General features: G+C 34.9%; 1 protein-coding gene across 1 annotated transcript in view; it reads right to left on the bottom strand.

Annotated features, from left to right (window-relative positions):
• The window catches only part of gbe1b (glucan (1,4-alpha-), branching enzyme 1b), a 203,341-nt gene that overhangs the window by 165,241 nt on the left and 23,425 nt on the right, over positions 1–14,675 (bottom strand). The window contains exons 2-3 of the mRNA XM_079823996.1: positions 10,797–10,966; positions 3,337–3,452 (exon numbers count right to left, since the gene is read on the bottom strand). Coding sequence (XP_079680122.1) covers positions 3,337–3,452; positions 10,797–10,966 — 286 coding nt within the window. The remainder of the gene's footprint in view (positions 1–3,336; positions 3,453–10,796; positions 10,967–14,675) is intronic.

Raw genomic sequence — 14,675 nt, 5'->3', positions numbered from 1 at the left:
GAACATCCCCATCCCATTTAATCAACCTTTTTATCTCCTGGTAATCAATTCTAAATTAAATCATTTTATTTCTAGTTCTTACTTTTTTAATACCTTGTATTTTCTTTATGTATTTATGTAAAGCACTTAATTACCATTGTGTATGAAATTTGGTATATAGAAATAAACTTGCCTTGCAATGAAGCTAAAAATATAAACAACTACATAATGTTGATATGCTATATTTTTACTATAAAACTCTTACGACAATCATGTCTCCTAATATCTTAAATTGTTGCATATACTAAGCTGCAGCGGACAGATTTCTAAAAAACTTTACTTGGACCTATTGTGCGAGCTGTCTCTTTAATACCACGTGGTTTATATACATGTTGCTGCTGGTTGGGCTGACATATTTGACACACCCACTAAACAGAAGTTTGGAAACAACTTTCCCCTGGAACTAGGGACTTTTTGGATGGTACTTGGTGTGTTTCGACCGCAGGGACCACGGTTTAAATGAAGTTCTAGGTAAAAATGCCCCTCTCAGAAAGTCCCTGCTCACAAGGTAGTACTTTTTTCATGTTCAGGAACTTTCAGGGATGAGACTTGGGAGTTGAACATGGTGATTGGTTGAGTTCACGCAGCATTTTGATTGGTTGAATCCACGCAGCATTTTATTTCAACCACCTGTTGTGGTGTGTGCAGTAAGAGTCTATTCCAATCAACAATGGAGTTTAAAAAATACGGCCGATGGACCGATGCCGAGGTTTAGGCTTTATTAAGCTTCTATGCAGAGGCAAGGATGTAACCATGTCCTAGACATTGGGGAGGGGGACCAAAGTTTTGGGGGTTTTTTGTGTGGGGAAGGAGGGCAGGGGGGTTTGGTCTTATTGGGTTATTTAAAATAATTAAATTATTAAAGCGGATTTAAGGAAATAAAGAAAAAAAATAAGAATGGTAAAAGTTCCAGTTCTATTGTAGTTATGAAGTAAACTATTTGCAAATAATAATTAGTTTTTAAATATGCACACATTCACTCTTACTTTGATCTGCCTAATATGTAAAAATGTCATGTCACATCAAATTCAGTTATGATTTTCATAAATCATTTAATATTTTCAATTCAACATGGTAAAATTTCATTAAAAAATGTCCAGTAGTTTGCATCACTTGATATTGCTGCTGGTCGCTGAACGTTTTTATTGTAAAACAGTTGTCAAATATTAAATGTTTAGCTACTTACATCTTACAACGCACTCTTTAACAGCTATAACTAAAGAGTAAGCCCCGCCTTCTTTGATTTGATTGGCCATCTCACTCATTCTGACAGTGACGAGCGCTGTCAGACCGCTGAGGCAGACCAACTTAAAAATTTTACATTTTACTTTTGTTATCCTAGCAACAAACGGTGGAAACTAGGGCTGCAACGACGCGTCGACGTCGACTACGAAAATACGTCGACGCGTCGGCGGCACATTATTTACGTTCTAGAATGGAACAGAATATCTAGAATAATGGCAGCTTCTGCTCCCGGGCATAGTGAAAATCATCATTTATCATATAAAGCCAGACCGCGACATTCAAAAGTGTGGGAGTACTTTAAACAGAAGCCGAATAAAACTGTGCTTTGTTCGCTCTGTAATGCCGGTTTCACACTGCGCGCGGTGGCAGAGCAGGAGCTGTGCGCGTGGAGGCGGGAGCTTTCACACTGCCAATCAGTGTTGACAAGTCCCGTTTTTTTCCGCGGAATTGGGCTACTTCTACACTGTTGCCGCGGGCTGTGTCTCATGTCCGCGGGTTGAAGCGATCCCAACTATGTGATATTTAGCCCCGGGAATGAGAATTTTAGCAGGCAGCCCTGCAAAAAAAACACACATATTTAACCCCCCGAACGCGATGTTTACCAGAGAACCTCCCCGAAACGCGATTGGGCTTGTTTTGGGCTAGTTTTGAGTAACGAATGGGTGGGTTTTGTTGTGAAAACCTGGCAACCCTGCTGCCAGTGTTCTCTCGCGCAGCTGAACCGTGGCGCGTGTATTGCAACAGACGGTCACATTTTCCGGGGTTCTTCTCCGACCCCAGTACGTCTCGTGCTTTTATTTATTATGGGCTGCATATATCTCCTGTTAATGCGACCTGGTTCCCCTCTGTCCCAAACACATATGCATAATAACATGCTGTATATAGGTAGTTTGCATGATTAAAGTAACATTAAAGTTAAGATATGCCTCTAGCTTTAATCATTTAAATGTGTCTCTGAAGTTTGGGCAAAAACTTCTGGCAGCTTTAGTCGTTGTTTATGCACATGTATCTTCAAAATAGACGACTAGTTATACTATATTAAAACTATGCTGAAAGCTCCTGTATGTGAACCTTTTGCAGATAAATACAAGTGCATTTTCGTTTACTATAGACACAAATCAATAAGTAAATCATACTATAGTAAACAACTTTTCCTAATTAGGCCTACTCTGTATACATTTTATGATGAATAGTATCATTATATATTATGTTTAAAAAGCTTCTTGTGTTCATATATTTCATTACAAAATTGCATACTATGTACACTACCCTTTCTGAAATACAATTAATATTGTCATCATTCATTGATTTCATGTTAAAATAATATACAAATTCACTACCCTCTTTGAAATACAATAATCAGTAAAAAAGAATCATAAGATTAATCCGGAAAAATAATCGTTAGATTAGTCGACTAATCGAAAAAATTATCGTTAGATTAGTCGACAGAAAAAATAATCGTTAGTTGCAGCTCTAGTGGAAACGCGGCTTAACTAATCGAACCGTATCGTAAAGTGTCACACATTTTTGCTTTTCTTTATCTTGGACAGTCTTATGTAATTGAACCAATGGCCTAGATGATGGAAATAGCAAAGCAAGTTATTACATTTTGATGCAATATTACAAAGAAATTTGTTTTTCTTTAGAACAACGTGCACTGATGAATCGTTCACAATAATATCAGAAATGTGTGTAAAAAAAATAAATAAAAAAAAATCCATTCAGCTTGTTGACTTTAATTGAATGTACAACCTATACCCGAGTGGAGTGCAACCGATCCCCACTGGTCGACTTGTTTAAAATTAAAGCTCTGTGTTTTAAGCCTCATGGGTGTGAAACTCCAAATTGGAATGGCGTTATTAAAAACATATGCTGTTGAAGAGCTTCAGATGGCTTGAAAGTCACAGCTGTTCCTGAAGCTTTAACATTGACACGCCATCCATAAAACGGGTGAATATTAAATCCATCTTGACAGTGCATAAAGGCTTCATAATACCTCAGCGCCTCATTCAGGCTAATGAAGTAAACAAACCAGAAAATGTGTCTGCTCACCTTCAGCTTTGAGTTATGAGTGACAGCAGGTGTTTTATCCTCTTTTGGGGGCATGTGCAGCTCCCATTTCCCATACTCCTTTTTAGTGTAGGGATGCGAAAAATTATTCCAGTCATCTATTAAAAAGAAGGAGTTACAGTTAAAAACTTTCCCTATTCAATATAGAACAACATCTAAACTAGATTTTCACATATTCTGACAAAAAGTGAATAGTTCTAGTGTGTGCAAAACTTGACAGTGTGATGCGTTTGGTAAAATGTTTCAAGTTATTTTTAGTGTGTTCCTCTGATTTTCCTAAGGTGTTCTGAATCATTGCAAAAAAGACAAAAAAAACGAATCAATTGGTAAATCATTCATAGTTCTTGCACCTCCAACTTGAAAATAACCAATGAAATGCCCCACGACTCGGAACATCAGACTTTAAATGTAAATTTGGGGCAGATGGATTCAAGTTAATTCCTATTTCAGTGACTAGCCTAATTTGACACCATTTACAAAATGGGTCGGAAAGGGTTTTTATGGTGCAAACAGATTACTTTTTTGTTGTTGTTGTTGCAAACATGTCTAATAGCTAAAGCACAATTAAATTAATTAAACAGTCTAGATAATCTAGACAACATTTGTCCATTTATCAAACCCCAGATAAAAATCCTACATTCAAACTCTGAGAAAAATCCACTTTCTTTATACAAAATTTATATGGAATTTTTACAGTAAAAACCTGTTAATTAGTTAACTTACCATATATGGCGGAAAAATGTAAATGGTTTAACATTGTGTTATATTTAATTTTACTGTAAAATACTGAAAAATGTATGGTTTCTGCAAGTAAAAACTACAAATTACCATATAATTAAAGGCACAGTATGTACGTTTCGCTGCTAGAGGTCCCTTTTTCAAAACAAAGGCGTAGCTTTATGATGCCGTGAATGAGTGGAATCATGGGAGTTGTAGTCTTGACTCTTCACCTCCACAGTCGATGGGACGAATATGACTGTCTCAGGCAGGAATCATGTTCATGAATGAGCGAATGTATGAAAGTTTTATTAATATTACGGTGGTCTAAAGAAGAAAGAATCAGAGAGCCCTTGGGAGCGAATGCTAATGAGAGACACCTGCGTGAAACACGGGTCTTGGAGCTTTTATTATGCTTACACTGCAGTCGGCCGCTTCCACTCTTTTCATTGTTTATATGGGGTAATGCAGCGCTGTTTAACATGGTTAAAACAATCATACTAAATACATTTGAGTGTTATGTTATGTTATAACGTTACTCTGTGCATTCACTCAGTGGCTCACTGTAAAAAATAAATTTAAATTTACAGGTAATGGGCTGTATTTTTTTTTACAGAAATTTACCGTTTTGTCATTATACAATTAAAGGCCTGTTTTACAGATTTTACTGTAATTTAAATTTTGACTATTAAATTTACAGGGAATTGCTTGTATTTTGGTATTACATCAAATTTCAGTTTTTAAGAGGACATTTTCTGTATTTTTACAGAATAATGTGTAATTTTACATACAATTTTGATTAATATTTTACAGATTTTTTCTGTAAAAATAGAAAAAAGGAAACAAATGTATAGGCCTAATTACAGAAATCAGCAGTCATTCAACATGTTTTTCTTCCCATTTAAGATAATGTGTTGGTTAAAGTGATTTTTAGGCTAAATAATAGTATTTGTACACATAGTAAGCTATAGGCTTAAGTGTACTATAAATTTATATATTGTTTATTTTACTAATGTCTTGCAAAAAGATGCTAATTTTGATAATTTTTTGCACAGACTAATTCTCCCTTAAATTTCCTAACCACATCTATTATTCATGTACATTTTATGGTTTTCCTAATTGAGTTGCAAATGCGCAGCTTTCGACGCGGACGCAGATTCAAATTTGCCGCCGGTTAATTTTCCGGTAGTCAGGCCCACACAGTTCGCGGAGCCAGAGGTACAGCGATGTTAGGGCGCGATATTTGAATTTATTTTAGGCTTAGGCTAACGTTACGCTCGTGAAGTGGATCGTGAGATTGCGGTGCATACTGCGGTGTAAAGCAATCGTGAGGGAAAAATAACGTGCCATTTCAACGAGAATGTTTCGTCAACTACAGCGACCTTTTACAAGCAGAGTCAGCGGACATCACACCAACCGATCACTGGCTAAGGTAAGAGTCTCATTTTATTATATTTATATTGTGTGGCTGCACATTTGTATTGTTGATTGTTTAAAAGCTATTGTTAACATTTCCAAACGGTGTTCAGTCACATAACTGGCATTGAGAGTAAAACACAGAAAATTATATATATATATATATATATATATATTGATGCCCTGAGGAAATTGTCATTGCACATTGAATCATGGGATACATTGGATAACGTTAGTTGGTTGTGAAAATTGCGTCGATCCAGATTAATTGACAGTTACACCCCTAGATAGCAATATTATGCAGCTAACGTTATATATGACTTAACTTAAATTATAAAAACTATAAATGTAGTTAAAACTACACAGCAGCTGAAAATATAACTGGCCTTTCCTGCTCAGCTTCCAGAACACAGTAGGTTGAGGTTTTGCATTGTCTCAGTAAAACATAAGCTGGCATTTTAATTAATGTAATAGACCTATTTTTTATGTTTATTTTTTGTGATTTCAGGTCATGTGGAAAGACTGGAGATCTACAACAGATGAGCATTGTAATGCAGGTGTGGAATAGCACTGTTCTTCTCATTCAACAAATTATTTGTTTACATCTTATCATGCAGCTGTTTTGTAGAGTATTTTTGCTGTAATTGTAACTAGAATCATTCGAAAACATGGCTTTTTCTATCACTGCTATCCTGACACATCTCTACTCTTCATTCAAGGCGGATGATCAGCCGGTAGCTGCTCACATCTCAGCCTGCTTGATAGAAATTTCCGACCTTCATCTGGATGACCTTTACCTTCAACTTAACCTTGCTAAGACGGAAGTGCTCATGGTTTCAGCCAGCCCATCCTTTGTGTTATAATTGATCAGTAAAACTTCACAGACCACATTGCTAGAACTGCCCGATCTTGCAGATTTACCTTGTTACAGCATTGGGATGATCAGGCCATTCCTATCGGAACATCCTACACAACTTGTCATCCAAGCTTTTGTTCCAGATTGGACTATTGTAATGCTCTCTTAGTCACTGGCTTGACACATTAAAACTAGCACTTTTCTGTTTAACAAAAAAAAAAAACTGTGCTAGACTAACTAGAAATTGTCACTGCACTTATTGCTACTTCCATACTCTTAATTTGTAAGCTGCTTTGGATAAAATGTAATTGTAAATGTATAAAATAATAACTGCAAAGAGTATAAAGATATACAGATAAAGATTGTCTTTTAATGTAGATTTTTTTTTTTGATATTCTAAATGATATACTAAACTTGTATTTACTATAATTCAAGTAACTTGAAAAATAATGTGTTCTGTAAAATGACTAATACTGTAAATGTGCAGGTTCCTTTGATCAAATATATTCTGTACTATATTTTGTAAATTTAACAGAAATTGGCTGTAAAGGTAGCTATTTGTTATGTATAAGTAGGCCTTAATTTAGAGGTTGAAGTTGTGAGTGGTTCTGTAAAAATAAAGATTAATACTGTAAATATGCAAACATTTGTTTTTTAATTTATGTGGTTACTGCCTTTTTATAAAAGATTTATTAGTTATTGTACATGGAAAACCTATATTTTAAAAGTAAATTACTGTAGATAGACAGAGCAGGTTTATAAAATAACTCATAAAAACCTTAAATTTGCAGAGATTAACTTGAAAATTAGTTGATTTATGTGTAATTTTACATAATTTATCAGTTTTTCCACAGTTGAATAAATGATTATTAACAGCAATATACTGTAATTTGATTAATTCTGACTTTAAAATATTTTCTGTATTTTGACGGTTTATTGCATGTAATTTTGTGAAATGGTTTTGTACTGTAATTTGACGGAATCCGTCTGGAGATTTACCGTTTTTTTAGGGGATTTTTTTTTACAGTGCTGGTATGAGAGACTTGTTGCACTTTGCAGTAGATCGATATTAGAATGTCATAATAATAAAAACAGGATGACTAAATGACATGCAATTCAATTTTAAAATATATTGTATGATGGAGAAAGCTCTCTCTGATTATGCTGTTAGCCACTTGACAAAAGTCAAGTGTTGTCTCTGAGGCATGGTAAAAACGTTACGCGTGGTGAATCAAGAAAACAAGCGATTCAAACAGTAAGACTAACCGTGCTGTGCTGAATAACAATGATTCGTTTTCTGTTGATAAATGTATATCCAAACAGATGTTCGCCTGTCTAAGAAAATACATACTATATTAAAGCGTCTTTGGTGTTCCCATGGTTTCTATGGAAACTGAGGGTAGCGCGGCTATGACGTCATTAGCAGGCGACGCAAGGACACGGTCCGTAACACTGTTTAATTCCAGAGAAATCTGCTATTTCAACCATTGTTGGAAACATTTGGGATATTATAAGTACACACTATTCTAGTGGTTTTTGGATATTTTAATCTAAAAATCTTACATATTGTGCCTTTAACAATGAAAAATGATGATTATATTTAATATAAATAGCTTTGTTTCTTCTCATGTATTATTATGCTGGTTAACACATTTTATGGTAACAAGCAGAATTTGGTTTGGTACATTGACATTATATCACTTCATAAGTTGGTACCAACAGGTACCAATATGCCATACTGTAATACCTAAAACAATATGTTACGATAACATACAACCTATATGACATTCTTCTTTCAGACGAACACAATCAGAGTTATATTAAACAATGTCCTGGCTCTTCCAAGCTTTATAATGGCACTATATTTATATATCCACTGCCATTATAAAGCTTGGAAGAGCCAGGACATTTTTTAATGTAACTCTGATTGTGTTCTTTGAAAGAAGATTGTCATATAAACCTAGGATGGCTTGAGGGTGAGTAAATCATGGACTAATTTCCATTTTTGGGTGAACTAACCCTTTAAGTTCTGTCTTTTATTTTATTTTTTTGGAGTGTGTGTGTGTATGTTTTTGTATATTTATGTTGGGTCTTAAAAATTACAGTGTGAATGCTAAGCGAACCAGGACAAAATGTATTTTCTATTTTTACAGTGAAATAGCACACAACTCTTTAAAAAACATGTTATAATGCATGTCTGTTGGACAAGTTGTATGCCAAATAAAAAAAAATTGGGGTTATATGAGGGTTAGGAGCTCATTCAAACCCCAACACTAGTATGAACAATAGTAATAGTGATTCATATCTGTTTGTTGTCTAATTATTTTCTATTCTCTCTGAAAAAAAAAAAACTAACAATCATTTGTTTATTCAAAAGCAATGCAAGTTCTGCCATGTGATCAAAGACTATAGAATTTGGCCTGCAGTCTGTAAAGTCTGCTCATTACTTCTTTAAGAAAAACTTGCACTTCCTAATGACTAGAAAAGACAAGCAAATGCCTTCAAATCCTGCATTCATGCACTTTCTTGGTGAGAAATCATTATGCCAGACTTTTGACAACAAAAGATTTCAAAAGAAAGGCCCTTAGTGACTGACTGACTGCATTTGGTCTTGTAGGCAATTCAGATAACCTTGAAGGGATTCTTCTTTTTGTCTTAACCTGAACACAATGTTCTTTCATCTAGTTTAAGATGAAACATTTTTATCTGTCAAACAGAACAAACAGTCAACTACAAATTGACACAAGATATAGATGAATAGGCAGACTAACTCTTGTATGATTTATGAATTCTGCAGTGGAACAAAATATCAGTACAATAACAAAACTTTCTGAATTATGAAATGTGACAAAGCTAAAAAATTGTTTGGCAAAGCTCTAATATCTAATATAATGCACACAATCTGAAAATAAATTAAATATTTGACTTTATTTAGATAAAACTGTGTTGCATTTGAAGCATAGTTAAATGTATTTTAACTAGTGGTGGGCCGTTATCGGTGTTAACGTGCTGCATTAACGTGAGACTCTTATCGGGCGATAAAAAAAATATCGCCATTAATCTATTCTCAAAGTTGGGAGCTGGGTCTATACTATGCAAGCTATGATGACTTTCACCTTGATATTTTAGCACGAATGTAGGCCTATACCTAGCCGAATTGCACCGTAGGGGGCGAGAGAACGAGTCTTCGAACCTGTGTGTATGCCTACTAGTGTTGTCAAAAATATCGATACTGAAATATCTGAAACGATACTCATGATACTCTGAATGCCTTCGGCAGAATTCAAATGAGCCATTTTAATCTAGATTAATTCCAAGATTACAGTGAATTTATCTATGCCCACCACAAATTTTAATACATAGTCAAATATATATATTATTAAATAGTTACTATTTTACCTTATTATTCACATATTACATAAAACTGAGTGTTGCATTTTAAGCATATAGTCATAAGGCACATGGGTATATTTAGGGCAATAGCAACAATACATTCTATGGGTCAAAATAATCGATTTTTCTTTTATGCCAAAAATCAGTAGGATATTAAGTAAAGATCATGTTCCATATATAATATATACAAATGTATTATTAGTAGTAATATGCGTTGCTAAGGACTTCATTTGGACAACTTTAAAGGTGATTTTCTCTATATTTCGATTTTTTTTTCTTCTGATCCTTCAGATTCCCGATTTTCAAATAGTTTTATCTCGGCCAAATACTTTCCTATCCTAACAAACCATAAATGGAAAGCTTATTTATTCAGCTTTCAGGTGATGTATAAAATCTCAATGGACCCACTTTATATTAGGTGTCCTTAACTAACATTTTAATTAATAATTTGATACAATGCACTTATTGTGTACATACATGTTTTTACATTGTACTTACATTTTAAACAATACCTGCATGTAATTACATCTGTAACTAATTTCTGTAGTTACATTTATAATTACACTGTTGACACTTCCCTTCCACCTAACCCTACCCTTAAACTTACCCATACCACCACACCTGTCCCTAACTTTACCCGTATCCCACCTCAATATCAGCACAAGTGTTTTGCAATACAATATGAACACAATAAGTACATTGTACTTATTTTTTGATGTAAGTACATAGTAGTTAAGGTCACCTAATAGTGGGGCCATCTCAATTTCAAAAAATGTACCCTTATGACTGGTTTTGTGGTCCAGGGTCACATATTTAATCCATTAAAATAATAATTTTTGATGTACAAAGTCATATACTTGTATATTACATTTTTAATTTAACTAAATATAAAAAAATCAGAAAATAAAACATTTTACCTTATTTACATAAAACCATGTTGTTTTTTAAGCCTAGTACAGTATAGCTTAATATTGTAAGCCATTAAAATAATCACTATTTTTGATGTGCAGTCATATACACCTACATTACATTTAGATTTTAGAATGAGAAAAACACATACTAAAGTCTCCAGTGAGGAACAGAACCTCAGCTGCCGGGGCCCACTCCTTAAAGACGAGGCTGTTGTCTGGCATCCGCTGTACTCCGTAACTCTTATAGCTGCTTGTGAACTGATCGAAGCCTCCTTCAGTCTCCTCAAGGAGTGCGAGCTGCTTTTCAAACAGCCCATACCTTTGAAAACAAAGCAGAGGAAAACTTCTAAACAAACATGGATCGAATAATAGAGTTAATCTGCTGTATCTGCAAGTTCCACAACCGTAAATCTTATGAAAAATTTAACAAGCGTTAGGTCTCATCGGCTATAGCAAATATATCATTCCATACAGATGATATGGGCGAAATACAAAACAAGTATATCCCAATACACAAGAAAACCAACTCAAAGAGAAAGGCTGTTAAACAAATTATTTTGCATTCAAGAGCGTAAACTGAATTATTTAATAAGTTAATATTTTATACTTTTATATACGCCTCCTATTGAACATCCCTTGGCAGAAGAACCACATTTACCCTCAGGATCGCCTTTGAAATCTCAAAGTTGAGTTTGCATTTGAAAACAGTCGCCCACTCATGTATATTGATGGAGAATGCCATTGACCTGGCATCTTTGACACACTGCACATTACATCACCTGAAGACACTAAACACCTAGGCATGCATCCTGTTCTTTGACTTCTCTTCTGTTTTCAATATCATCCACCTTCTTAAACAGAAAAATGGGCATTAAGCCAGCCAAGTGCTGCTGGCTGCTCGATTTTCTACAAGGCAGATGAAGTTCACCTCCCACCTTCTGGCCATCAACAACGGTGTACCACAAGGCTCTGTATTCCCCCCACTTCACTTTTTCTTGTTCACAAATATGCTAGTTACTAGACTACCCTGGCTGCAAATTACATTTGCTGCCGGTAGGGTGCGTATAGATTTCTAGGCTAGTTTTCCTGTATTTTTGAAAATATAAATGTATCTTTGGTGAGCTTGGTGATCGTACAGACAAAATCGTCCTGGCCACAAAGCTTTGAACGAGGTAGTGTGTATATGGTATATGGATACTGTGATATAAAATTGAATGACTCATACTTTGATAAACGATTTTGGTCATGTCGAACGCTAAAATAAGGACAATATCAGCTAGAAGTGTATAAATCAAATCGCCTGATGTGCTAACAATAACCAATGAATGACCTTTTTTTAATCAAAAAAGTAAACTTTTTCTTTAATCACAGACCTCAAAGTCTTCTTTCAACAAATTGCCATAACGGACTACTTACAATTCGTAGGCACACCTATCCGAGTATCCGTGGCTCTCTAAAATGACACATCAACACAGACCATCTCATCAGGAAGACACATTAGATAGACTACTGATTAGGTGTGTGTGTGTGTGTGTGTGTGTGTGTGTGTGTGTGTGTGTGTGTGTGTGTGTGTGTGTGTGTGTGTGTGTGTGTGTGTGTGTGTGTGTGTGTGTGTGTGTGTGTGTGTGTGTGTGTGTGTGTGTGTGTGTGTGTGTGTGTGTGTGTGTGTGTGTGTGTGTGTGTGTGTGTGTGTGTGTTAGATGCACAGACAAGCTAACAAGGAAAAACCTGTGACACATTGTTAGGGACGAGATATACCAACTGCTGTCAGGCTGCCCTCTACCACAACTACTTCATTAAAAACGAACCATTGAAAAGTATGATGGAAATAATCATTATAAAATCATGTCACATTGCAGCAAAAATGAGGCTTATTTTTTGTTAATTTATTTTACTTTTAATTGTGTTAAAAGTCTGCCTTAATGAACATCATTTAAGGTACTTCAGAGCTTAAAAGAAACAAGCCCTTGAGTTTTTACTCGTTATTTCAGAACGACCAATACTTCTGTTTCACAGCTCTACATTAAAAGTGACTTCACATCTGCTTTTGAAACTTAAATGCTCACAACACATTGGAGAACACCTTATGGCTAATTCTCATTCTTCATAACAATCAATAACATTTAAGATCCCCTTTGCCACCTGCTGCTTATCAGATTCCCTGGTTGGATGCCGTCGCTGCAGGAATTAAATGCAGAATCTAAAAAGCTATGCTCTCAGCGGTCTGTCCAACGCCTACAGTATTCACACACAGGGCGATTTTCTGAGATAAAACAACCGGAAGTCATTCGTTTTCAATGAGTGTTGCTGATTTACGGCATGAGCAACATTGATGCAAGAAACTTTCTGCAAATGAGCGGCAACTACCAATATAGACTGATATAGCTGGATGCTATATTGGAAAGAACTGACATATAAACTGTGATATTAGAATTAATAATTCTAGAGTGAGTGAAGTGATTTTTTCGTTTTTCTGAAAACTATTTTTAAACGGCACAATCCTTTTAGGGCTGAACGATTTAGGAAAAGCTTTACTGTAAAAAAATATTATCGAGTATGTTTTACAAAAATACTAGAAGTCTTTCTACTTCAAAATTTCACTTTTAATTCAGGTACATGCTGTTTTCTTTGACACTATTTGTATTTCTGGGTGCAAATTGTTTCAAAATATACTCTACATCAAATTTTTAAAAATATAATTTCTCTACTGAGTTTTCATAGGCCACATTCACCACTGTTTTTGACCAATTCAATGACTATAAAATAATAGCTAATTATTATTATTCTGATCTTGCTAGCTGTTCCAGTGTGCACAGCCAAAATCTGTCAGCATCTGCAATGTAAACTTTAAACCTGAAGAGCATTGTCAAACAGAACCCTTTGGGCTTGTTCATTTAGGTCCCAAGCACCTGCAAAACAAATGTCTGATGACATTTATTTTATTTTTATTTTATTAATTATCTTGAATACATTTTGATGTTGATTGGGGGGGTATATAAGGTATAATTTTACCTTTTTACTTCAAAATAAAAACTATAACTTTTACTCCACAGATCTAAGTGGGGACTAACATTGATATGTCCAAAAATCCCTTATTAACAAATAGACACAAAAACTTTGATATTCAACATAATACAATGTCATAGATCACTATATATCACACACAATTTGATCAATTAACCTCAAAACTGTTTCAACTGACTAATTGTGACTGTATGTTGATATTCAGATGAAATGAAAAAAATAGACATAGCGTAGACATTTTTGTGTCATCTATCGTCAGGAGAAAAAATGTAAGGTGTGTGTGGGGGGTGGGGGGTCATCTTACCCCATGTTTACCCTATATTTTACTGTCTGACCCCAAACACAACTGACAGATTTTCAACAAATAAACAGCCTAAACACTAAAACTATCATAGTCCTTAAAAAAAAAAAAAAAAAACCTGACCTAGAGATTATCCACAATAAGAGGAACAATACTCACAGCAGTAAATTTGATGTCTAACTGTAAATGTCTCCAAATGTATTGTGTAAGTTTGTGGATTTACATAAGCTTTTGTAGTAGTGAGGCTAAAAAGGGACAAATGCAGAGACACAACAGACCAAGAGAGGTTTCACTGTGCTGTCAGTCTAAGTACACTAACGCAGAGCATGCTGTCAGCATGATAAAAGCCTCTCTGAAAACTCTCTAAAATGTATCGCCTGTAGATCACAGCCACTAGAAAATCACACAATGAACAAAAGTATTACAAAATGAATCACAAAATAAAAATACAGAAATGTAGAACAACATTTCACAAGTCAAATCTTCAGAAACACATCCTCCAACAATTCAATGAACTAAATAGTGCACTTTTACCACAGCCAAATCAGCACCACAGTAGAATTAAATGTGATTGATTCACTAGTGCACTAATAAAGTGCACTTGACAAAAAAATCTCAAGGCAAATCGTAACTTTTTGTAACACTTTGGTTTAGGGTCCAATTTTCATGATTAACTAGCTGCTTATTAGCATGCATATTAGGA

The sequence above is a fragment of the Gobio gobio genome (assembly GCF_949357685.1).
Source record: "Gobio gobio genome assembly, chromosome: 8".
In the NCBI taxonomy this organism is placed as follows: Eukaryota; Metazoa; Chordata; class Actinopteri; order Cypriniformes; family Gobionidae; genus Gobio; species Gobio gobio.
Note: the sequence above shows the minus strand (reverse complement) of the source record. Positions and strands in the feature narration are given on the sequence as shown.